The following is a 24,785-nucleotide window of genomic DNA, read 5'->3' on the forward strand; positions in this document are numbered from 1 at the left end:
GAAATACCGTATACATGAGATAAGACAGTAGTCCATCTAGCCACATTATTTCTGGTAGTGTGCCCTCAATGGCATTATTCTTAAAGGCTAGTAATATGTTGATTAAAAAAAAAAAAATACATCACATATATTCAGATGATATATTCTGTACAATATATTTTTAAGGCCAAGGTTTGGGGAGAACTTCCATCTACCTATGATTTTACCACAATCGCCCAAAATTTCATATAGTTTCTTCTTAAGGGTCACTTTACCTTTGATTATGGTGATGTAAACAGATAACCAAAGAAGTCCTATGATGGCAGACATTTTCCAACCATTATAACTTTGGGTCTTTGTTAAAAAAAAAAAATCAGATATTGTATACTACTCTCCAGGTGTTTGAGTCTTCTGTGAATGGTGATGTCACCAAAGTCTTTTGATGATGAAAGCATTAGAAAGCCACTGTCATAATGATACATTTGGTAGCAGATTCTTCTCATTGCTATCTGATGATAAGGATCTTGTCCATATGAAAATTAAAGGTTTAAAAAAAGTCCCTTTGCTTTTCATTTCCTTTGTTGTACTTACCTTTTTTAATGACAGATTTTTACTTATAGATAGATATTTTAAATGCTGTGTGTACATGCGTATGTATGTATATGACCAAAAAAAAAGTGCAACAGTCTTCTTTATACATTCTCTTTTAGTCATTGTCCAGTGATCTCAGGGAGAGATGGTCCTTTCTTAGAATGTTTTTTAAGTACTTCTTTTTCTGATTACATAAATACATGTTTTCATGTTATAAAATTTGTCAGGTGCATAAAAGCACAAAGAAGAAAATGATAATCACATGTAATCACCCTATCAGGAGATAACCACTGTTAATTTGGGATTATAACATGTACCTTTGTTTTGACCCTCCCCCTTAACAATGAATTTGTTTTACTTATTAAAAAAGTGTTTTATATGTGTATATATATATAATTTAAAATTTTAACAGAAAGAGGCTTATATAATGCACACTAAGTCGGCAGATGGAATGCAAAAGTTGGAAACAAAGAAGAAGGATTGGTAGTTGGAAAATATGGCCTTGGTGTTAAAAACAACGACAGAAATCGCATGACCGAATTTTGCAAGACCAATAACTTAATTCATTGCAAATACTTTTCTTCTACAACATAAACAGCAACTATACACGTGGACCTCGCTGGATGGTATATACAGGAATCAAATCGACTACATCCATGGAAAAAACAATGGAGAAGCTCAGTATCATCAGTCAACAAGGCAAGGGGCCAACTGCAAAACAGACTGTCAATTGCTCATATGCAATTTCAAGTTGAAGCTGAAGAAAATTAAAATGAGTTCACAAGAGCCAAAGTACGACCTTGAGTATATCCCACCTGAATTTAGAGACCATCTCAAGAATAGATTTGACACATCAAACACTAATGACCAAAGACCAGACTAGTTGTGGGATGACACCAAAGACATCACACACAAAGAAAGCAAAAGGTCATTAAAAAGAAAGAAAAGACCAAAATGGATGTCAGAAGACACTCTGAAATGTGCTCTTGAATGTAGAGCAACTAAAGTGAAAGGAAGAAATGATGAAGTAAAATAATTGAATGGAAGATTTCAAAGATGGCTCAAGAGGACAAAGTAAAGGATTATAATGAAACGTGCAAGCACCTGGAGTTAGAAAACCAAAAGGGAAGAACACACTAGGCATTTCTCAACCTGAAAGAACTAAAGAAAAAATTCAAACCTCGAATTGCAATATTGAAGGAGTATATGTGCAAAATACTGAATGATGCAAGAAGCATCAAAAGAAGATGGAATAAATACACGAAGTCACTGTACCAAAAAGAATTGGTCGATATTCAACCACTTCAGGAGGTAGCATATAAGCAGGAACCAGTGGTACTGAAGGAAGAAGTCCAAGCTGCATTGAAGGCATTGGGGAAAACAAGGCTCCAGGAATTGACGGAATACCAATTGAGATGTTTCAACAAGCAGATGCAACACTGGAAGCACTCATTCCTCTATGCCAAGAAATTTGGAAGACAGCTACCTGGCCAACCAACTGGAAGAGAACCATATTTGTGCCCATTCCAAAGAAAGGTGATTCAGCAGAATGTGGAAATTATTGAACATTATCATTAACACCACAACCGAGTAAAATTTTGCTGAAAATCATTCAAAAGTAGCTGTAGCAGTATATCGACTGGGAACTGCCAGAAATTCAAGTCAGATTGAGAAGAGGGCATGGAATAAAGGATATTATTACAAATGTCAAATGAATCTTGGCTGAAAGCAGAGAATACCAGAAAGATGTTTATTTGTGTTTTATTGACTATGCAAACATTGCAAAGAATGGGAATTCCGGGACACTTACTTGTGCTCACCAGGAGCGTGTACATACACCAAGAGGTGGTCATTTGAATAAAACAAAGGGATACTGTGTGGTTTAAAATCAGGAAAGGTGTGCATCAGGGTTGTATTCTTACACCATACTTATTCAATCTGTATGCTGAGAAAATAATCCGAGAAGCTGGACTCTATGAAGAAGAACACGGCATCAGGATTGGAAAAAGACTCATTAACAACCTTCCATATGCAGATGACACAACATTGCTTGCAGAAAGTAAAGAAGACTTGAAGCACTTACTGATGAAAATCAAAGACTACCACCTTCAGTATGTATTTCACCTCAACATAAAGAAAACAAAAATCCTCACAACTGGCCTAATAAGCAACATCATAATAATTGGAGAAAATATTGAAGTTGTCAAGGATTTCATTTTACTTGGATCCACAATCAACACCCATGGAAAGACCAATTAAGAAATCAAACACATTGAGTTGGGTAAATCTGTTGCAAAAGACTTCTTTTAAAGTGTTAAAAAGCAAAGATGTCAGCACCTGACCCAAGCCATGGTGTTTTCAATTGCCTCTTATGCATGTGAAAGCTGGACAATGAATAAGGAAGGCTGAAGAAGAACTAATGCCTTTGAATTATGGCGTTGGTGAAGAATTTTGAATACACCAGGGACTGCCAGAAGAATGAACTAATCTGTCGTGGAAGAAGTACAGCCAGAGGGCTCCTTAGAAGCAAGGGTGGCGAGACCTTGTCTCGTGTATTGTGGACATGTTATCGGGAGGGACTAGTCCCTGGAGAAGGACATCATGCTTAGTAAAATAGAGGGTCAGAGAAAAAGAGGCAGATCTTCAATGAGATGGATTGACAGAGTGACTACAATAATGGTCTCAAGCATAGCAACAATTATGAGGATGGCACAGGACTGGGCAGTGTTTTGTTCTGTTGTACCTAGGGTCACTATGAGTTGGAACTGACTTGATGGCACCTAGTAACAACAACAGCATCAAAATTTCATTTCTCTTACTGGCTAAATAGATTCCATTGTACTTATGTACCAAATTTTTTTATACAACTAATTTTTGACAAAGAAGAAAAGGCAAATTATTAGAAAAAGAACAGTTTAAAAAGAATGGCTCTGGAACAATTAGCTATCCATATGCAAAAAAATGAACTTCGATAGTCTGCACCATAAACAAAAAATAACTGAAAATGGATCATTGACCTAAATGTAAAACCTAAAACTATAAAACTTATAGAAAAGAACATAGGTAAAACACTATTAAGATAAAGTAAAGAAAGCAGTAGATTGAGAGAAATCTAGTAAAAAAAAGGCAAAAGACTTGAAGAGACACTTCACATACACACAAACATACACACAGACGTACACACTATGTATTTATATCTACGCAGAAGGTAAATAAGCATATTAAAAAATGCTTAACATCATTAATCTTTAAGCAAATGAAAATTCAAACCATAATAAGATACAGTTATGTAATGAATTGTGTCCTCCAGAAATGTGTGTCAGCTTGGCTAGGCTTGATTCCCAGTATTGTGTGGTTGTCCACCATTTTGTGATCTGATGCGATTATCCTGTGTTAATGAGGCAGAATTAGTGGCAGTTATTTTAATGAGGCAGGACTAAATCTACAGGATTAGGTTGTATTTTGAGTCAATCTTTTTTGAGATATAAAACAGAGAATCGAGTAGAGAGGAGGGGGCCTCATTACCAACAAGCAAGAAGAGCTAGGATTGGAGTGTATCCTTTGATGTGAGGTCCCTGCACTGAGAAGCTCCTAGACTAGGGGAAGATTGGTGACAAGGACCTTCCCCCAAAGCCAACAGAGGGAGAAAGCTTTCCCCTGGAGCTGGTGCCCTGAATTTGGACTTCTAGGATCCTGAACTGTGAGAGGATAAATTTGTTTGTTAAAGCCATCTACTTGTGGTATTTCTGTTATAGCAGCACTAGATAACAAATATAGATACTCTTACACAAAATTTTAAAAGCTCACCATACTAAGTGTTGGTGAGGATGTGGAGAGCTGGAACTGTCTTACACTGTTGGTGGGAATGTAAAACGGCACAACTTACTTTGAGAGTTTCACCATTTCTTTACATAAGCACGCACCTACCATACGATCCAGCAAGTCAACTCCTTGGAATTTATTCGAGAGAAATGGAAGCATATGTCCACAAAAAGGCCTGTACATGATTGTTCAAAGTAGCTTTATTGGTAATAGTCAAAAAGTAGAAACAACACACATGCCCATCAGTAGGTGAATGGATAAACAAACTGTGGTATGTCCATACAATGGAGTAGTATTCAGCAGTGAAAAAAAAAAGTATTAATATATGCCATAACATAAATGAGCCTTAAAATAATTATGCTATGAAAGAAGCCAGTGGGGGGGGGGGGGGAAAAGTACATACTGTATGATTCTATTCATATAAAATTCCTAAAAATACAAAATACTGAACTACATAGTTCACATTTTTATGTTTTGGCTGCCCAGAATCTGAGCACCCTTCATTTACTGGGAGTCCTAAGTTTGAAAAGCAGCAGTATGGAAGCTGAAATAGAAATTTCCTCTCTCCACCCCTTGCAGCTAAAAGATGGGCACATGACTTAAACTACTTGAGATGCTAATCAGATGTTCCTACCTGGAATTTTGAGCCTTAAGGACGTTCAGTGGTAGATTATTTGTGGTTGCTATAGTGGAATTGACTCGACAGCACTGGGTTTTGGGTATAGTGGAGTCCCGCGTTAACATTATGGAAGATCCTTCCAAAGGTATGAAGGTCAGCAGTGAGATACTGAGTGTGGCAGGTGATGGGGCCAGGGTCGGTATCCAAACTGATTATTCAAGTGGCAGGTTCTTGTCTGTACCTTCCCTCCCTTATCTCCCTCCTATTTCTTGTTCTGTAGGAATTCTGTAAGCATCGTGAACAGCTTCCTACTCTTCTGTGGTAGACATTACTATTACTCACCACTATCCATTTCTCCCTTCCTTTCTAGGCAGATGGTAGTCTCCATTTCCTATCCCTCTTGCACGTAGGCAAGGACATGTGATAAGTCCAAACTGGGGCAGTGAAAAGACCCTGCTCGTTTCTCTTCCCTTGATGCAATGACAACTTTCCAGATAGTGGATCTTCCATTGTTCCAGGTCTCCAAGTGATAATGTGGGGACCTACCTTCAGACCTCACTGAATACGTTAAAAAGGATGAGTGAAATTTGTGTGTTAGATCACTGAGATTTGAGGGTTAAATTATCCTATCCAATAAGCCATTTCATAAATTCTTTCTGTCCTTAAATTAACCGCAATCAGTTTCAGTTCACTGACAAATTCAGGTAGTGGTACCAGAGAGGGCGTTGTAGGTAACATCAACCTCAGGAAAATAGGAGGAATCTAGAATTGGTTATCAGGCCTCGTGTGGGGTTAAAGGCAATGAAAAAAAAATCACATCAGTATTCAGGCAGCCTGTAGAATATAGTAGTAAACAGCTAATTAAATTACCCTCAGGCTCACATAGAATGAGGTACTCATTGAAGGCAAAGGCTTTAGGGCAATTATGGCCTACAATAAAAAAAATATGAGAAGATGATGAAAATAATGATGATGATGGTAGTGAGTACTTACATAGCACTTACTATGTGCCCGGCCCTGTCCTAAGCACTCTACATATATTAACTCATTTCATGAAATGGGTGACATAAAGAAATCAAGGACCAACTGGCAGTTTAAATGGCTGCATCTAATGGCACTAGACAGTTTAAAGAAAAAGCACAAAGTTGGAGTCAAAGTCTCCTTTGTGATTCTGACTTCCATCAGACAGCAGCACCCTCCCTGGTTGCAGTGGGTTCCAGCTCCCACTGTTGACCTGACTTTTGGCTTTGGTAACACCACCTCCTTCCTGTGTTTCTTATGCCCTAGGGATGGTCACAGCTTCTCAGTTTCCTCACTGCCCCATTTAGCTGCTTAGCAATTCCATCACCTGCATAGCCAATTCCCTCCATTAAAATCCTGCATTCGAAATACTCAGATTTTCCTGACTGGACCCTGATTGATAGAGCTCCTGGTACTAGAAGTAGGTAGTCTGATATCAATTAGCTTTTGCTGTATAACAAACCACCTAAAATCTTATCGGCTTAAAGCAACAGTTATTTACATTTGCTCACAAGCTCTATGGGTCATTGAGTGGTTTTTCGGATCTCGGCCCACCTCAGCTAGTCTCAGCTCGGGGAGCACTCATATATCTACAGCCATTTGGTAGGTTGATTGAGGAAGGGCTTGTTGGTTTAGTATGGCTGGCCATCAGCTAAGACAATGCAAAAGGATGTGAATACGAAAAGAGGATAATAATGACTATTTTTGCAAACCATCTACCGAACACTCTAAGAAACAGACACTCAAAATGGGATTCTGGGATTGGGTTGATCACCTGTTTGAGTCTGACATCCCATGAAACCTCTTTACAGGTAGAGGAGGGTTACTAGAAATCTTTGGCATGAGGGGACATCACGATCATTTAAATTATCACCTGTGTGTGTTTGGGAGAAAGTGTCAGTTGGCAGGAAGACTGTGGGACATTAAGTTGCTGCTATACTCACCACTGAGGTTATAATGAGTACAAGATCTCTAGGATGGGATTGCTGCTTCTGATTATTCTGGAGAGCTTACAGAAATAGAGTGATAAGCCTAGAATTTAAACTCTCAGTTCAAGGCGTGGATACAGAGCCAGGCATCTTTTATGGTGTCATTTTTTTTGTGGTCATAAGGCAGACACGGCTGAGGGTAAGGCCACAAATCTAATTACATGATATACATGATTTGAAAACCCACTGCCATAGGGTCGATTCTGACTCATAGCGACCCTATAGGATAGAGTAGGGCTGTCCCAAAGGGTTTCCAAGGCTGTAAATCTTTGCGGAATCAGACTTCTGCATCTTTCTGCCATGGCACAGTGGTTAAAAGTGCTCAGCTGCTAACCAAAAAGTCGGCGGTTTGAACCCATCAGCGGCTCCACGGGTTTGGTTTTGGTTTCCACTACTGTCATTACAGTGACTTTCCCTTATCCATGCCTCTGTTGTTATTAGCTGCCATCAGGTCAGTCCCTTGACTCATGATGACCGCATGCACAGTGGAATAAAATACTGCCCAGCCCTGCGCCATCTGCATGATTGGTTGTGACTGGACCTTTGTGATCCATAGGGTTTTCGCTGGCTGATTTTCAGAAGTAGATCACCAGACCTTTCTTCCTAGCCCCTCTTAATCTGGAAGCTCCACCGAAGCCTGTTCAGCATTATAGCAACACACAAGTCAGTACTGACAGATGGGTGGTAGCTGTCCATGAGGTGCATTGACCAGGAATCAAACTTTCGGTCTCCCACATGTTCAGGCAAGAATACTACCACTGAACCACCCTTTTCCTTAGGCATTATAAGTAATATATATCTATTGGGCTGAAATTATTTCAGGTTTCATTTTCTTGTGACAGAATCTATTTTGTTCAATGTGGTCCAAAAAATAATATTTCCTCAAAATTCACACAAGATATGAAATCAGTGTGCATATGATTTCAATAAATTAATTCTGCAATTACCATGTCCTGTGTTATAAGACTCAAAATGAATGTGAGGGTAAGTATGCATTTGCTGTGTTAGTGGGATTGTCATTTTGCTAGCGATTTTTTTTTGAAGTGCTAAAATTTGTTAAGTGCTAATTTTCTAAGTAATAAGACAAAATAATACTCTTAGATTCAGAAACCTGAAAAAAGGACTATAAAATTACATTGCCTTTCTAAGAAACTGATAATCTTTAACATCCCACGATAGTTTGACAACCTTAATATCAGAAGTCATTGTTTGACGATAATCCCAGCAGTATTCCGGGGATAAGATTTTAGTGGGTTTATGGAGAAAGAAATACTTGTTTAAGTGGCTTTCATCATGCCACACTGCTTCAATGTTATTTTTCTTGTCCTTCATGATTCCTTTTAAGCACTCGCTGGCAATATTTAGAACACGAATGGGAGTGCCACCAAAAACAGCAGCATGGTAATAAAAATCTCCCTTACCCACAGGTATATATGCTTCTGATAATTGACTTCTTTCATAAGGCATCATAGTAGTATTTGCCTGATACCAATAAGCATGTAACTGAGCTACCGACTCCCCCAGAGTCTCCAAGCCATATTTGCTTTGGAAGATTTGATCCACATCCATGCAAAAGAGGAAGTCAACTTCATATTGGATGTGATCTGCAATGTGCTCACTGATGGTCTTCATGCGCATCATACTGATATCTTGCCATCTCTTCTCTCGTTTAATTTCAAAAACTTTGAGTGTGCGGAGGGGACCCAGATGTATCCAAGGCATCCTGGAGAAGTCATCTACCATGACATACATTATGACTTTTTGGTCAACCATAAAAAACTTATCAGCAGATAACATAAATCTAGACAGATAGAAGTCAATGTATCTGTGAAGGAAATAAGAAATGATTACGTTCATCTCCTTATATTTTAGTGGAACACATACTATTTAAATTATACTTAATGTAATTTATCTAACAGTGCTACTAAGCAACCAAATATGAGCTACGTTTCTTGAGTTGTACATTAAGTAGTATAGAAGAAAGGTAAATTATCTGCCTTTCTTCTCCCTGTTGGGGTTCTATGAAGGAGTACCTCATGGGAGGGAATAAAACTTGGTGAAATCAGGAAACTGAGCAGAGCCGAGATCCAAATGAGAGCCAGAATTTTCAGGGGAACTTGCTTTGGAGGTTGTAGGCAAGAAATGTCTTGGGTCGTTGCAGGAAGAGTTACTGTTGTCTATAGTTTGCTTTGAGAAATCAGTTATGCATAAAAAGCCAGAGGTGGCATGGTCAGTACTCTACTTTCTCATTTCTATTTAAAGTTATGTTGTTGTTTTGAGTATATACACAGCAGAACATACACTAATTCAACAATTTCTATAAGTACAATTCAGTGACATTTATTATATCCTTCAAGTTGTGCAACCATTCTCACCCTCATTTTCCTAGTTGTTCCTCCCTCATTAATGTAAACTTACTGCCTCTTATCGTTCTTATTTTGCCTTGTGGTCTTAGCATGGTTCACAAAATAGTCCACAAGTCTATAACATAGTTCCCTATTAAATCACAATATTTACCTGTTTATAATATGTTGGTCAGTTATGATCACAGCATATTTTTCCATTACTTTTTAATCATCCTTTTTCTTTGTTTTCTTTGGAAATATTATATGTTTCTAATTTAGCACTCATCACACAACTTAATCCTGGGTAATAAACTTCTTGTAATACTTGTGGCAATTTTTCATTCAGCCTTTATCCCCTATACTTATCACAGATTTTGCCAGTGAGAAAGCTTTAAAAATAGCTCCTGGGTCTTTTTGACATGTTGCTCTCATTTTTTAAAGTCTCTTTTTCTTTTGGGCACAAGAAGCTATCCCAGACTCATATTGTTTTTTTCCATGTTCCAGTCCAAGAAACAGCATTTTTTTCAGGAAATCCTGATTACTTTTAGTGTAGAAGAGAATTTAGAAACCGAGGGAAGTCATTGTTTCTGAGCCCTTTTAGTGGCTCAGTCTGTCTTTTCCCTTTCCATATTTATAACTTATTTCTCCAACAGTGAATAACATAGCTCCCTCTATCTTCCATTCATTTACTCATTTGCTGAATTTCTTATTACACAAAGAGTAGTTACCAGAACTGCTAACACGTACCTCTAAAAACAAACAAATGAACAAAAAAACAGCTAACTAGAGTTCAATATCTGTTTACAATTCTTTTTGTCTTTAGGTTGAGGGTATATAGTCAAGTACTGTGTTAAAAAGTTTTTTTTTTGGTATTGTGCTGGAAGTCCTAGCCAGAGCAATAAGGCAAGAAAAGAAAATAAAGTGTATCCAGATTGGAAAGGAAGAAGTAAAACTACCTCTATTCACAGATGACATGATCCTATACATAGAAAATCCCAGAGATTCCATGAGAAAGCCACTGGATCTTATAGAAGAGTTCTGCAAAGTGGCAGGGTACAAGATAAACACACAAAAATCAGGAGAACTAACAAGAAGAACACTGCAAAGGAAATCAAGGAAACAATACTATTTATAATAGTCCCCCAAATGATAAAATACCTAGGAATAAAAGTGGCAATCTGCTCCTGTAAAGATTACGGCCTAGAAAAACTGATGGGGCAGCTCTACTCTGTTACATGGGGTCGCTACGAGTAGGGATTGGCTTGAAGGCACCAAACAACAACAACGGGGATATAAAGACCTATGCAATGAAAACTATAAAACACTACAAAAAATAAACAAAATTCAAACTCACAAAACAAGACCAAACTTACTGTTCTGACAAAGACTGGAGAAACCCCAAGAGTATGGCCTCTGGGGGCCCTTTTAACTCAGTACTGAAGTCACTCCTGAGATTCACCCTTCTGACAAAGATTAGATAGTCCCATAAAACAAACAATAATACATGTAGCTAAGCCATGTATACGAGACTAAATGGACACACTTGCCGAGGGGCAAGAACAAGAAGGCAGGAGGGAACAGGAAAGCTGGACTAATGGAAATGGGGAACCCAAGGTCAAGAAGGGGAGAGTGTTGACACATTTCAAGGTTGGTAACCAATGTGACAAAACGATATGTGTATTAATTGTTTAATGAGAAATTAATTTGTTCTGTAAACCTTCAACTGAAGGAAAAAAAAAAATCCCTACAAGAAACTAAAAGCGAACCATGTAAATGGAAGAACATTACATTCCATGCTTGTGGATTGGAAGACTTAACATTGTGGAAATGTCAATACTACCCAAAGAGATCTATAGATATAATGCAATCCCAACCCGAATTCCAACAACATTCTTTAGTAAAATGGAAAAACTAATCACCAAGTATATATGGAAAGGAAAGAGACCCTGAATAGTCAAAGCAGTTTTAAAGAAAAACAAAGTAGGAGGCCTCACATTTCCTGATCTCAAAACATACTGCACAGCCACAGTAATCAAACCAGCCTGGTACTGGTTCAATGACAGACACAAAGACCAATGGAATAGAATTGAGACCCCAGAAATAAATCCATTCATCTATGGGCAGCTGATTTTCAACAAGACGTCAAAGTCTATTCAATGGGGGAAGAAACAGTCTCTTTAACAAGTGGTACTGGCAAAATTAGATACCTACTTGCAGAAAAATGAAACAGGATCCATACCTCACACCATACACAAAAACTAACTCAAAATGGATTAAAGACCTAAATGTTAAAGCTAGAACTATAAAGTTCCTGGAAGATAACATAGGGACAAAACTGTGGAACCCAATTAGGAAAAAAAAAAAAAAAATCATCAACACAACTACAAATACATGAACAATAGAAGACAAATGAGATAATGAGGACCTCCTAAAAATTAAATACTTATGCTCAGTCAAAAGACCTCAACAAAAGAGTAAAAAGACAACTTAAAGACTGGGAAAAAATCTTTGGGAATAACATATCCAATAAGGATCTAATCTTTAAAATGTATAGAGAGCTTCAACAAATTAACAACAAAAAGACAAGCAACCTAGTTAAAAAATGGGCAAGGGACATAAACAGACGCTTCACCAAAGAGGACATTCAAGTGGCCAACAAACTCATGAAAAAATACTTGCAATCACAAGCCATTAGAGAGATGCAAATCAAAACTACAAAGTGATACCATCTCACCCCTGCAGAAATGGCATTGATTAAAAAAAAAAGAAAAATGAATGCTGATGAGGATGTGGGGAGACTGGAATGCCAAGCCACTGCTGGAGGGATTGTAAAATGGTACAGCCTCTATGGAAAATGGTTTGGTGGCTTCCTCAAAAAGCTAGAAATAGAAATACCTTATGATCCAGCAATCCCACGCCTAAGTATAGACCCTAGAGATCTAATAAAAGTGACATGGACAGACATATGCACATCTATGTTCATTCCAGCATTATTCACAATAGCGAAAAGACGGAAACAATCTAAGTGCCCATCGATGGATGAATGGACAAACAAAATGTGGTACATACATACAATGGAATACTACAGAACCATAAAGAATAATGACTCCTTGAAACATCTTATAACATGGGTGAATCTGGAGGACACTATGCTAAGTTAAATAAGTCAGTCACAAAAGGACTTTCATTGTATGATTGCACTTTTATAAGAAGACAAGAGTATATATATATACACAGAATATATATATACAGAGTATATATATATGTATATATATATACAGTATATATATATATAGAAACCAAAGCTCATTGGTGGTTACCAGGGATGGCTGGGGTAGGGGGAGGTGGTGAGAGGGGAAAGCACTCTTGAGATAGTAGACACTTGTCATTTTTGGTGATGGGAAAGGTAGCATCAAATGTAGTTGAAGTACACGTGGCTTGACGAAGGTAAATGATGTCACTAAGAAGTGCACAACAGAAAAGGAAGTTTTTGGTAAAGAATATGACAAATATAGTTTGTGCAGTTACATAAGTATGTACAGCTAGTCCCTGACTTACGGCAGGGTTCTGTTCTGACGACTCCATTGTAAGTTGGTTCTGACATAAGTTAAATACCTCTTTATTCTTTTTTTAGTTTTCATTATTGCCTGCTATATGGCAATATATATATATTTTTAATATTTGAAAAAAACATACAGCTAGCCCTCTGTATCTGTGGGGGATTAGTTCTAGAACACCCCACGGATACCAAAATCTTCAGATGCTCAGTCCCACATATAAAATGGTGTAGTATTTGCATATACCCTAAGCAATCCACCCATAAACTTTAAATCATCTTTAGATTACTTATAATACCCCATATGATATAAACACTATGTAAATAGTTGTTATACTGTATTGTTTAGAGAATAATGACAAGAAGCCATGGAAGGCAAAACCTTGAAAGGGCAACTATTGTATTTCAATCCACAGTTTTGGTTGAATCCATGGATGCGGAACCCAGGGATATGAAGGGCCGACTGTGTATTGACCTAAATCTCATACCTTATACAAAAATTAACTCAAAATGAATTAAAGTTATAAATTTAAAGCTATAAAACTTTTAGAATAGAACATAGGAGAAAGTCTTTGGTACCTAGAATTAGGAAAGAGTTTTTAGACTTGACCTGACAAAAGAAAAATTGATAAATTGTACTTCATTAAAATTATAAACTTTTGCTCTATGAAAGACACTGTACAGAAACCATTTTCAAATCACATATCTGAAAATCAACTTGTATCCAGAATATATAAAGAATTCTCAAAACACAGCAATGAGAAAGCAAACACTCCAATTAGAACATGGACAAAAGAAATGAAGAGACATTTCATTGAAGAAGATACACAGATGGCAACTAAGCACACGAAAAGATGTTTGATATCCTTAGTCATTAGAGAAATCTAAACCAAAACCACAGTGAGATATCACTACACACCTATCAGAATTGCTAAAATGAAAAAATAATGACAACACTAAATGCTGCCAAGGACATGGAGAAACTAGATCACTAATATGTTGTTAGTGGGAATGTATAATGGTACGGCCACTCTGGAAAAAGTTTGGCAGTTTCTTACAAAACTGAAAATGCAGCTGCCATATAATTCAGTAATTGAACTTCTGGACATTTATCCCAGAGAAATGAAGGCGTATGTTTATACAAAAACCTATACATAAATATTTATAGCATCTTTATTTGTAATAGCCCCAAAATTGAAATAACTCAAGTGTCTTTCCATGGTGAATGATTAAGCAAACTCTGGTACATCCATACCATGAAATACTACTCAGCAATAAAAAGGAACGAACTGTCGATACACTCAACAACCTTGATGAATCTCCAGAGAATTGTGCTAAGTGAAGTAAGTCAATCCCTGAAAGTTACAACCTGTATAATACAATTTGCATAACATTCTTGAAATGACCAAATTATGGAAATGTAGAACAGATTTTAGTGGTTGCCAAGAGTTAAGAAGGGGATGGAGTTGAGAGGAAAGTAGGTGTGGCTACAAAATGACAACATACAGGATCCTTATGATGATGGAAATGTTCTGTATCATTGACTATAGACTGTCAGTATCCTGGTTGTAATATTGTACTGTAGTTTTGCAAGATGTTACCATTGGGGGAAACTGGGTAAACTGTACACAAGATCTCTCTGTATTAGTTCTTATAATTGCATGTAAATTTATAATTATCTTCAAACAAAAAGTTTAATTGAAAAAAGATTAATTAGAAGAAGCTCTGTCACATCAAAAGTAAAATGAATAAAATTTTGAAACAACACAAAGAATCAAAAGCAAGCTATAGAACTAAGTAATACAATAACTGAAATTAAAAACTCACTGGTCAGGCTCAATGGTAGAGTGGAGATGATAGGAAAGAATTAGTGACTCTGAAGACAGATCAATAGAAATCAACCAATCTGAACAGATTAAAAATAGAATGAAAAAAATGAACACAATCTCAGGGATCTGTGGAGTAGTAACAAAAGATTTAACATTCATGTCATCTCTGTCACAGGAGGAGAGGATAAAGAGGGCAGGGCTGAAAAAGCATTCAAAGACATAATGACTGTAAACTTCCCAAATCTGACAAAAAAACATAAACCTACAGATTCAAGAAGCTGAGCAAAATCCAAACAGGAAAAATGTATAGAAATATATGCCAAGACATATCATAATCAAACTTCTGAAAATGTTAGGCGCTAAATACAAAGAAAAAAAAATCCTGAAAGCAGATTGGGAAAAAAATACACTACCAATAGGGGAACAATTATTCAAATGACAGTGGATTTCTCATCTGAAATCATGGAGGCTAGAAAGGAATGGATTAATATTTTCAAGTACTGAAAGAAAAGAACAATCAACCATGAATTTTACAGCCAGTAAAAGTACCCTTCAAGAATTAAGGAGAATTGAAAATATTCTCAGATTAAAGAAAATTAGAAGGAGGCTTGGACATCAAGAAGCAAGAAAAGACAATGGAATAGGTAAACACGGGAGTAAATATAACAGACTATCCTACACATTGATATCCTAGGCATTAGTGGGCTGAAATGGACTGGTATTGGCCATGTTGAATTGGACAGTCATATGGTCTACTATGCCAGGAATGACAAATTGAAGAGGAATGGCATTGCATTCATCATCAAAAAGAACACGTCAAGATCTATCCTGAAATACCTTGTTGTCAGTGATGGGATAATATCCATATGCCTACAAGGAACAGCAGTTAATACGACTATTATTCAAATTTACGCACCAAACACTAAGGCCAAAAATGAAGAAATTGAAGATTTTTACCAACTTCTGCAGTCTGAAATTGATTGAACATGCAATCAGGATGTATTGATAATTACTGGTGATTGGAATGTGAAAGTTGGAGACAAAGAAGAAGGATTGGTAGTTGGAAAATATGGCCTTGGTGATAGAAACAATGCCAGAGATAGCATGATAGAATTTTGCAAGACCAATGACTTCTTCATCCCAGATACCTTTTTTTCACCAACATAAACTGACTATGCACGTGGACCTCACCAGATGGAATACACAGGAATCAAATTGACTACATCTGTGGAAAGAGATGATGGAAAAGCTCAATATCATCAGTTGGAACAAGGCCAGGGGCTCACTGTGGAACAGACCATCAACTGCTCATATGCAAGTTCACTTTGAAACCAAAGAAAATTTAGAACAAGTCCATGAGAACTGAAGTATGACCTTGAGCATATCCCATACGAATTTAGAGACCATCTCAAGAATAGATTTGATGTGTTGAACACTAATGACCGAAGACCAGTTGAGTTGTGGGGTGACATCAAGGACATCATACATGAAGAAAGCAAGAGGTCACTAAAAAGACAGGAAAGAAAGAAAAGACCAAAATGGATGTCAGAAGAGACTCTGAAACTTGCTCTTGAAAGTCGAGTAGCTAAAGTGAAAGGAAGAAATGAAGTAAAAGACCTGAACAGAAGATTTCAAAGGGTGGCTCCAGAAGACAAAGTAAAGTATTATAATGACATACGCAAAGACCTGGAGGTAGAAAGCCAAAAGGGAAGAACACACTGGGTAATTCTCAAGCCGAAAGAACTGAAGGAAAAATTCAAATCTTGAGTTGCAATATTGATGGATTCTATGGGCGAAAATATTAACAATGCAGGAAGCATTAAAAGAAGGTGGAAGGAATACACAGAGTCACTATACCAAAAAGAATTGGTCATGGTTCAACCATTTCAGGAGGTAGCATATGATCAGGAACCAATGGTACTGAAGGAAGAAGTTCAAGCTGCACTGAAAAAAAGACACTGGCAAAAAACAAGCCTCCAGAAATTGACAGAATACCAATTGCGATGTCTCAACAAACTGGAAGTGCTCACTCATCTATGCCAAGAAATTTGGAAGACAGCTACCTGGACAACCAACTGGAGGAGATCCATACTTATGCCTATTCCCAAGAAAGCTGATCCAACAGAATGTGGAAATTATTGAACAATATTAATATCACACACAAGTAAAATTTTGCTGAAGATCATTCGAAAGTGGCTGCAGCAATATATCGATAGGGAACTGCCAGAAGTTCAAGCCGGATTCGGAAGAGGATGTGGAACTAGGGCTATCGTTGCTGATGTCAGATGGACCCTGGCTGAAAGCAGAGAATACCAAAAAGATGTTTACCTGTGTTTTATTGGCTATGCAAAGGCATTCGACTGTGTGGATCATAACAAACTATGGATAAGTTTGGGAAGAATAGGGATTACAGAGCACTTAATTGTGCTCATGAGGAACCTGTACATAGATCATGAGGCAGTCATTTCAACAGAACAAGGGGATATTGCGTGGTTTAAAGTCAGGAAAGGTGTGCTTCAGGATTGTATCCTTCCACCATACTTATTCAATCTGTATGCTGAATAAATAATCTGAGAAGCTGGGCTATATGAAGAAGAATAGGGCATCAGGACTGGAGGAAGACTCATTAACAACCTGGATTATGCAGATGACACAACCTTGCTTGCTCAAAGTGAAGAGGACTCAGAGCACTTACTGATGAAGATCAAAGACCATAGCCTTCAATATGGATTACATCTCAACATAAATAAAACAAAAAGTCCTCACAACTGGACCAATAAGCAACATCATGATAAACAGAGAAAAGATTGAAGTTGTCAAGGATTTCATTTTACTTGGATCCACAATCAACACCCATGGAAGCAGCAGTCAAGAAATCAAAAAACACATTGCACTGGGCAAATCTGACAGAGCAGATGAAAAATGATGTATGTCAAATGTACCATGCAAACATAAATAAAGCAAGAGTGGCTATATTAATAGCAGATAAAATGAACTTGAAAGCAAATTACTGAGAAAAAGTAATGATAAAAGGTTCAATCCACCAAGAAGGCACAGCAATCCTAAATGTGTATGCACCAAACAAAAGAACTTCAAAATACATGAAACAAAAACTGATATACCTGGGAGGAAATACACAAATCCAAAATATAGTTAGGGACAACCCTCTTAGCAATTGACTTGTATACTAAGCCGAATATCAGCAAGGACATAGAACTCAACAACACCATCAACCAAAGGATTTAATACACATTTACAGAATACTCCACCCAACATATTCTTGTCAAGTGTCCATGGAGCATTCACCAAGCGATATCAATTTCTTTGTCATAAAACAAACCCAAAAAATTTTAAAAAAGAATTTAAATCACACAAAGTATATTCTCTGACTGTAATGAAATCAAACGGAACAATAATAGGAGGGGAACTAATACCTCTATTTGATTCTCACCTAGAATCATTGCTTCTTCAAGGCTATCATTTCAGGTCCTGCTAACTTTAAAGTCCTTTTTTATAACTAGATCCCAACTAGTGTTAATATTTTAGCAATAAATGTTGGGCTTTTTCTTTCTGAGGATGAATTTTCTTTGTGCTTTGACTAAGATCCACTTGTCACCTCTTTTGCATGGAGTCTTTTAAGCCTTGACTTTCTTGTTCTCCTCACCCACAGACTTGTAGCTCTGTCAGAGTTTGGTGTTTCTCTATTTGCAGATAATATGAGGGTTGTGGTATTTGCTACGTCCCAGTAATGCTGAGGAAACCCTGGTAGTGTAGTGGTTAAGAGCTACGGCTGCTAACCAAAAGGTTGGCAGTCCAAATCCATCAGGTGCTCTTTGGAAACTTTATAGGGCAGTTCTACCCTGTCCTATAGGGTCATTATGAGTCGGAATCAACTCAACGACAATTGACAATGACAAAGTAATGCTGAAGCCATGTGTAATGTGTGGTTTTGTGTTATTGATTTTACAGTTTGGGGGAGCATGTATACGGAGATTTGGATTCAGGCAGCCTCCATTATTCTCCATATTCATGATCTGCTCATGTTTCTGAATGTTTTTCGTCACTCATTACCCATCTTAGGAGATCACAGTGCAGTTCACAACATAGCCCAAAATGTAGCCTTGAATGTCACAATTTTTCTTTTTGATGTTTATCATTTCTATATTTTGCTTCTGCTGGCCCTGGTCAAAGCCAAATGCTATAGACTTTTCTTCACCTAGCAACAACACCAATGTAGAATGGGATTCCTACAGCGGTACTGTTAGGGTCTATTTATGTCCCTAGATCTCACCACTCTAGATAAGGAATCATTGTTGGATTGTCTCAGGATTATGCAACCTACTTTGAAAATTCAATACACGTCATGAGTTTTGTAGATGTATGCATCCAGTTTGGTGCCTTCTCCATATTTACACTTTTTGGTAAATCTTCAAAGTTAAAAGTTTGACTTGGAATTTTTCTTAGTTTTATTGAACCTGAACTGTTTATCTCCTTTTTGTTTATACTTATGTTGTTCTCATAGGGTTTCAGAAGCTGGAGGATTGACTCAAGTAGCTGTATTCATCCACCTTTAAATGAAAGTATTGCATTATAATTATTTTTTTCAGGTGTCTATTTATGGTTCTTATTTTATATTTGATTAGGAATTAAGGGTGCATTGATTCTTTATTCTAAAGTTACTGGATGATTTCACTTACTCTTTTATTTTAAATTTTTTGCATAATGAATTGTAGTCAGAAAATGTGGCATGTAAAGATTCTACTGTAGATAATTGCAGTTACCTTATTTTGTTATGTATTGAACCAAAGATGAACGAGGACATAAAATAAAAAATAGAATTAACAATGAATTTCTCTAAGAGCAGTTTATGACTTGAGAAAAACACAGAATGAAGCAAATTATTGGATTGATCCAGTGTAAAGACACTGAAGAATGGCTATTTCAGAGGCATAAATTTGTGAAGAAAGAGTGCATTTTAAATGATTTGCAACAGACCCAGGAAATGAAGTTAATCTTGGGAAGGAATTGTAAAATCAGATAATAGAAAAGAAATTGAGGGATTAATGTTTTCTGGCTGAACCAAGTGGGCAGTGATATTTAGAATTGTTGCAGAGATTGTCCTAAAAAGAACAACTATTAAGTTAAATTATGAGGTACTTCAGTAAGTATTCTCATATTTTCTAGAACAAAAAAGCCTGAATGTGAAGGACACTTGACTTCATTACTTACCTTCCAACAGCAAATACAGTCAACCCCACAGTAATTTTATGATTTGCATAATAATTTTTCAAGACTCTTTCATTGTAAGTGCCATGCCACACAACTGGAGCTGACCAGTTGGTAGTCAAGTTCACGTGTGCACTGTAAGAAAGACATAGCATTTTGAATAGAATACCTTTTAATAAAACAGCAAAAGATATTAATAATGCATAAAGCCTTGTGTTTGCTGAATTTCCTTAACCATAACCCAAAGCCTAGATGATTTTGATAAATTAGATTAACTGTTTATCAGAAAGGGCCAGATCACTATAAAAGTACACTTACAAATTAGTTATATTGTGATTGCAAAATCCTTGAGGACACATAGTTTAAATGTCTACCCAGTCTAAAATAATAATCTTTCTTATATATGGGACAAAATCCCCAGGCTCTAGGATTTTGACATTGATTATTTTTAAAGACCACTCATTTTGAAAAATGAGTTTCTTAGTTTTCATAATCTGAAATGCTGCCAGTGCTGATACTACTATATGCCAATGCCTAAAAACCATATCTATAAAGTTGTTTCATATGAGGACTTTGATTCTTACTTGAGGTAGATCCATTTAAGCAATAAATAATTTTTCTTTTTTTGTATCCAGATCCTGGATACAAAGAGAAAATAAACAGTGAAAACAGTGGGCATCTGTTGAAGCTTTTTAGACATGCCTTTTAGATAACAAAATGGAATTGGTAAAATGAAATGTAGTTCAACCAAAGCAGATTAAAGGGCACAGATATCAAAGCCGAGAGTCGATATATGGTGAGGTCTTTAATGAATCAGACACAAAAGGACAAATATTGTATGATCCCATTTATATGAATATCTAAAATAGGCAAATACATAGAGACAAAAGGTTATTAGTGATTACCGGGGCATGGAGGGGAGGGGAAATGAGGAGTCATCGCCTAACGGGTTCTGAATTTCTGTTTGGGGTGATGAAAAACTTTCGGAAATAGTGGTGGTGATGAATATATTTAATGTCACTGAATTATATACTTAAAATGGTTAAAATGGCAAATTTTATGGTATATGTATTACCTCAATAAATTTTTTTTTTTAAAGCAGTAGACATACGTTGAGGGAAAAAAGTTCAGCAAGCCACAAACAAGATAAGCTCAAAACCACACTGTGACACATCATAATCAAACTGCTAAAAATCAGATATAAAGAAGAAATGCTGAAAAGCAATCAGAGAAAAATGGTACATTACAAAATTTAAATGACTGCAGATTTCTCATCAGAAACTATAGAGAGCAGAAGATAGTAGAAAAATAATTTTTATTGTGGTAAGTATATATATAAAACAAAATATTTGCCAACTCAACATTTTTTACATGTACAATTCAGTGACATTAAGTATGTTCATCATTGTCATGGATTGAATTGTGTCCCCCCAAAATATCTGTCAACTTAGCTGGGCCCTGAATCCCAGCATTCTGTGGTTGTCCACCATTTTATGTGATTTCCCTATGGGTTGTAAACTCTATCACTATGATGAAATGAGATGGATTAGTGGCAGTTATATTGATGAGATATACAAGATTAGATAGTGTCTTAAATATCTTTGAGATATAAAAGAGAGAAGCGAGCAGAGACACAGGGGGACCTCATACCACCAAGAAAGCAGTGCTGGGAGCAGAGCGTGTCCTTTTGACCTGAGGTTCCTGTGCTGAGATGCTCGCAGACCAAGAAAGACTGATGACAATGACCTTCCTCCGAGCCAACAGAGAGAGAAAGCTTCCCCCTGGAGCTGATGCCCTGAATTTGGACTTGTAGCCTACTTGACTGTGAGAGAGTAAACTTCTCTTTGTTAAAGCCATCCACTTGTGGTATTCTGGGATAGCAGCACTGGATGACTAAGACAATCATGTTGTGCAGTCATCACCACAGTCCAGTTCCAAAATTTCTCGCACCCTTAGCAGGAACTCAGTGCCCCCTAAGCAATGCTTCCCTCTTTCTCCCTGCCTTCTGCTGCTGATAACCACTAATAAACATTCATCTCTATAGATTTGCCTATTCTAGATATTTCACATAAGTGGAATCATACAATATTTGTTTTTTGTGGCTGACTTATTTTACTCAAGGTTCAGCCATGACATAACATGTATCAGGACTTCGTTTCTCTTTATGAATAAGTAATTTTCCATTGTACGTATGTGCCACACCTTGTTTATCCATTCATCTGTTGATGGACACTTGGGTTGTTTCCACCTTTTGGCTATTATATTCAGTGCTGCAATGAACACTTGTGTAAAGCCATCTGTTTGAATCCCTGCTTTTGTTTTTTGGGGGCATATACCTAGGAGTAGAATTGCTGGGTCATAGTGATTAGGAGCTTGCCTGCTAACCAAAATGTCAGCTGTTCAAATCCACTAGCTGCTCCTTGGAAACCCTATGGGGCAGTTCTACTCTGTTCTATAGGGTTTGCTATAAGTCGGAACTGACTTGACAGAACCTGACAGCAACAACAACATGGTAGAACTACCAAACTGTTTTCCAGAGCAGCTGTACCGTTTTACAATCCCATGAGCAATAGATAAGGGTTCCAGTTTCTCCACATCCTTGTCAACAACTGTTGTTTTCCTTTTTTTTTTTTTTTTTAATCATAGTCATCTTAGTGGATGTGAAGTGATATCTAATTGTGATTTGGGGTTTTGTTGAATGCCTTTTCAGCATTGATTGAGATGATCATGTAATCCCCCCTGGACCTTTGTTCTATTAATGTGGTGTATTACATTGATGGATTTTCAAATGTTGAACCAACCTTGCATCCCTAGGATAAATCCCACTTGATAGTGTTATATAATCCTTTAAATATGCTTTTGGATTTGGTTTGCTAGTCTTTTCTTGAGGATTTTTGCCTCTATATTCATAAGGGATGCTGGTCTGTAGTTTTCTCGTGGTATCTTTGTCTGGCTTTTATACCAAAGTAATGCTGGCCAAAAAAAATTAGTTAGGAAGTGTTCCCTCTCCTATTTTTTTGAAAAATTTACAAAGGATTGGGGTCACTTTCATAAGCGTTTGTTGAATTTCCTAGTGAAGCCATCTGATCCAGGACTTTTCTTTGTTGGGAGGTTTTTGATTACTGATTCGATTTCTTCACTTGTTATGGGTTTGTTGAGATTTTCTATTTCTAATTTAAATCAATGTAGGAAGTTAATGTGTTTCTAGGAATTTGTCCATTTAATCTGGGTTATCTAATTTGTTGGCCTACAATTATTCATAGTATTCTCTTACGATTCTTTCTATTTCTGTAAGGTCAGTTGTGATATCTCCACTTTCAGTCCTGATTTTTTATACTGGCATCTTTTCTCTTTTTTTGTCAGTCTAATTAGAGGTTTGTCAACCAAGCAACCAGGCAAATGCTTCATCAGAAAAAAAAAAAAAAAAAACCGACAGGGAGCTCAACAGAGAGTCCCTGATGGAGCAGGAGAAAATTATGATTCAGAGCTCAAATTCACATAAAAAGACCAGACTTAATGGTCTGACTGAGACTGGAGGAGTCCCTGAAGCCATGGCCCCTGGACACTCTGTTAACCCAGAACTAAAACTATTCCTGAAGCTAACTCTTCAGACAAAGATTAGAGTGGGCTATAAAACATAAAATAATACTCATGATGAGTGTGCTTCTTAGTTTAAGCAGATTCTTGAGACCAAATGGTCAGCTCATGTGCAGAGGTGGGATGAGAAGGCAGGAAGGGACAGAAGCTGGTTGCTTGAACATGAGAAACGCAGGGTGAAAGGGGGAGTGTGCTGTCACATTATAGGGATTGCAAGTAATGTCACATAACAATATGTGTATAAATTTTTGTATGAGAAATTAAGCTGTAAACTTTCACCTAAAGCACACACACACCAAAAAAAGGTGAATCTTGGGAAAAGAACTTTATGGTGTTTTAACATACTCTGCCTCATCCTCCACTCCCATGTCAGCAGCAGCCTTGAAAATAACAGCCAGCCTTCTTAATTTAGGTTCCTAGTACCAGAGGGAGCAGAACAGACCTTATTTTCAAAGAATTGTTGTTGTTTGTTTTGACGTGTCTGGTGGCTCCTTTATTTCACCTAACTCCAATCTCTCCCAGTACCAAGGCAGCTATGCAGTAGATATTTGTCAAAAGCACCTAAAGGCAAATGTATTAGCCACTGCTGTCTGGAGCAGGGGATAAGATTTGGCTCAAACGATAGACAAACCCAAAGCTTAAAAGAAAAGCCTGGAAAAAGAGATGCTTTGGGGAACAATATCTTTGAAAAAGCTCCCACATATTCCTAGGAATCTAGAAATCCGCGCACATGCCCAGGACTAGGTGTATGCTTACAAAAGACCTGAGGAGGCCATAAGCTCTCACGTCTGACTGACCTTCAAGCTCCATACCAGCAGGAAATGAAGGCTACAGCAGAGTTGTACACTGCCTGGCTGAACACTGAAGGCATGCCCCAATATGCACACAGAGAGACCAGAGGAAGACTGTTGCACTAAAGCATGAAGTGCCCAGAAAATCCATCTTTATCATTTGGGTTTTGGTTCTCTCATTAGTGAAATGAGGAAAAGCAACCAAATGATCTCAAATATACCCTTACCCTTTTAACTTGCCATCAACCTAGGACTTCTAAGGTTACATAATCTAAACTCTCACTCATGGTAGATGTCCATCCCCAGTGGGTCTTGGAATAAAAAATTCATCTACTCTGCAACATTTGGAATACCAGTAGTAGTACTGATGACATTCTTAAACTTCTTTGAGCAAATCTATAGATTAATCTCATATGGTGCA

General features: G+C 37.2%; 1 protein-coding gene across 1 annotated transcript in view; it reads right to left on the minus strand.

Annotated features, from left to right (window-relative positions):
• Positions 1-24,785, minus strand: part of LOC126082442 (N-acetyllactosaminide alpha-1,3-galactosyltransferase-like 1) — a 64,547-nt gene that overhangs the window by 23,163 nt on the left and 16,599 nt on the right. The window contains exon 4 of the mRNA XM_049894963.1: positions 19,980-20,111. Within this exon, the coding sequence (XP_049750920.1) occupies positions 19,980-20,111 (132 nt within the window). The remainder of the gene's footprint in view (positions 1-19,979; positions 20,112-24,785) is intronic.

The sequence above is a fragment of the Elephas maximus genome, chromosome 9 (assembly GCF_024166365.1).
Source record: "Elephas maximus indicus isolate mEleMax1 chromosome 9, mEleMax1 primary haplotype, whole genome shotgun sequence".
Classification (NCBI taxonomy): Eukaryota; Metazoa; Chordata; class Mammalia; order Proboscidea; family Elephantidae; genus Elephas; species Elephas maximus.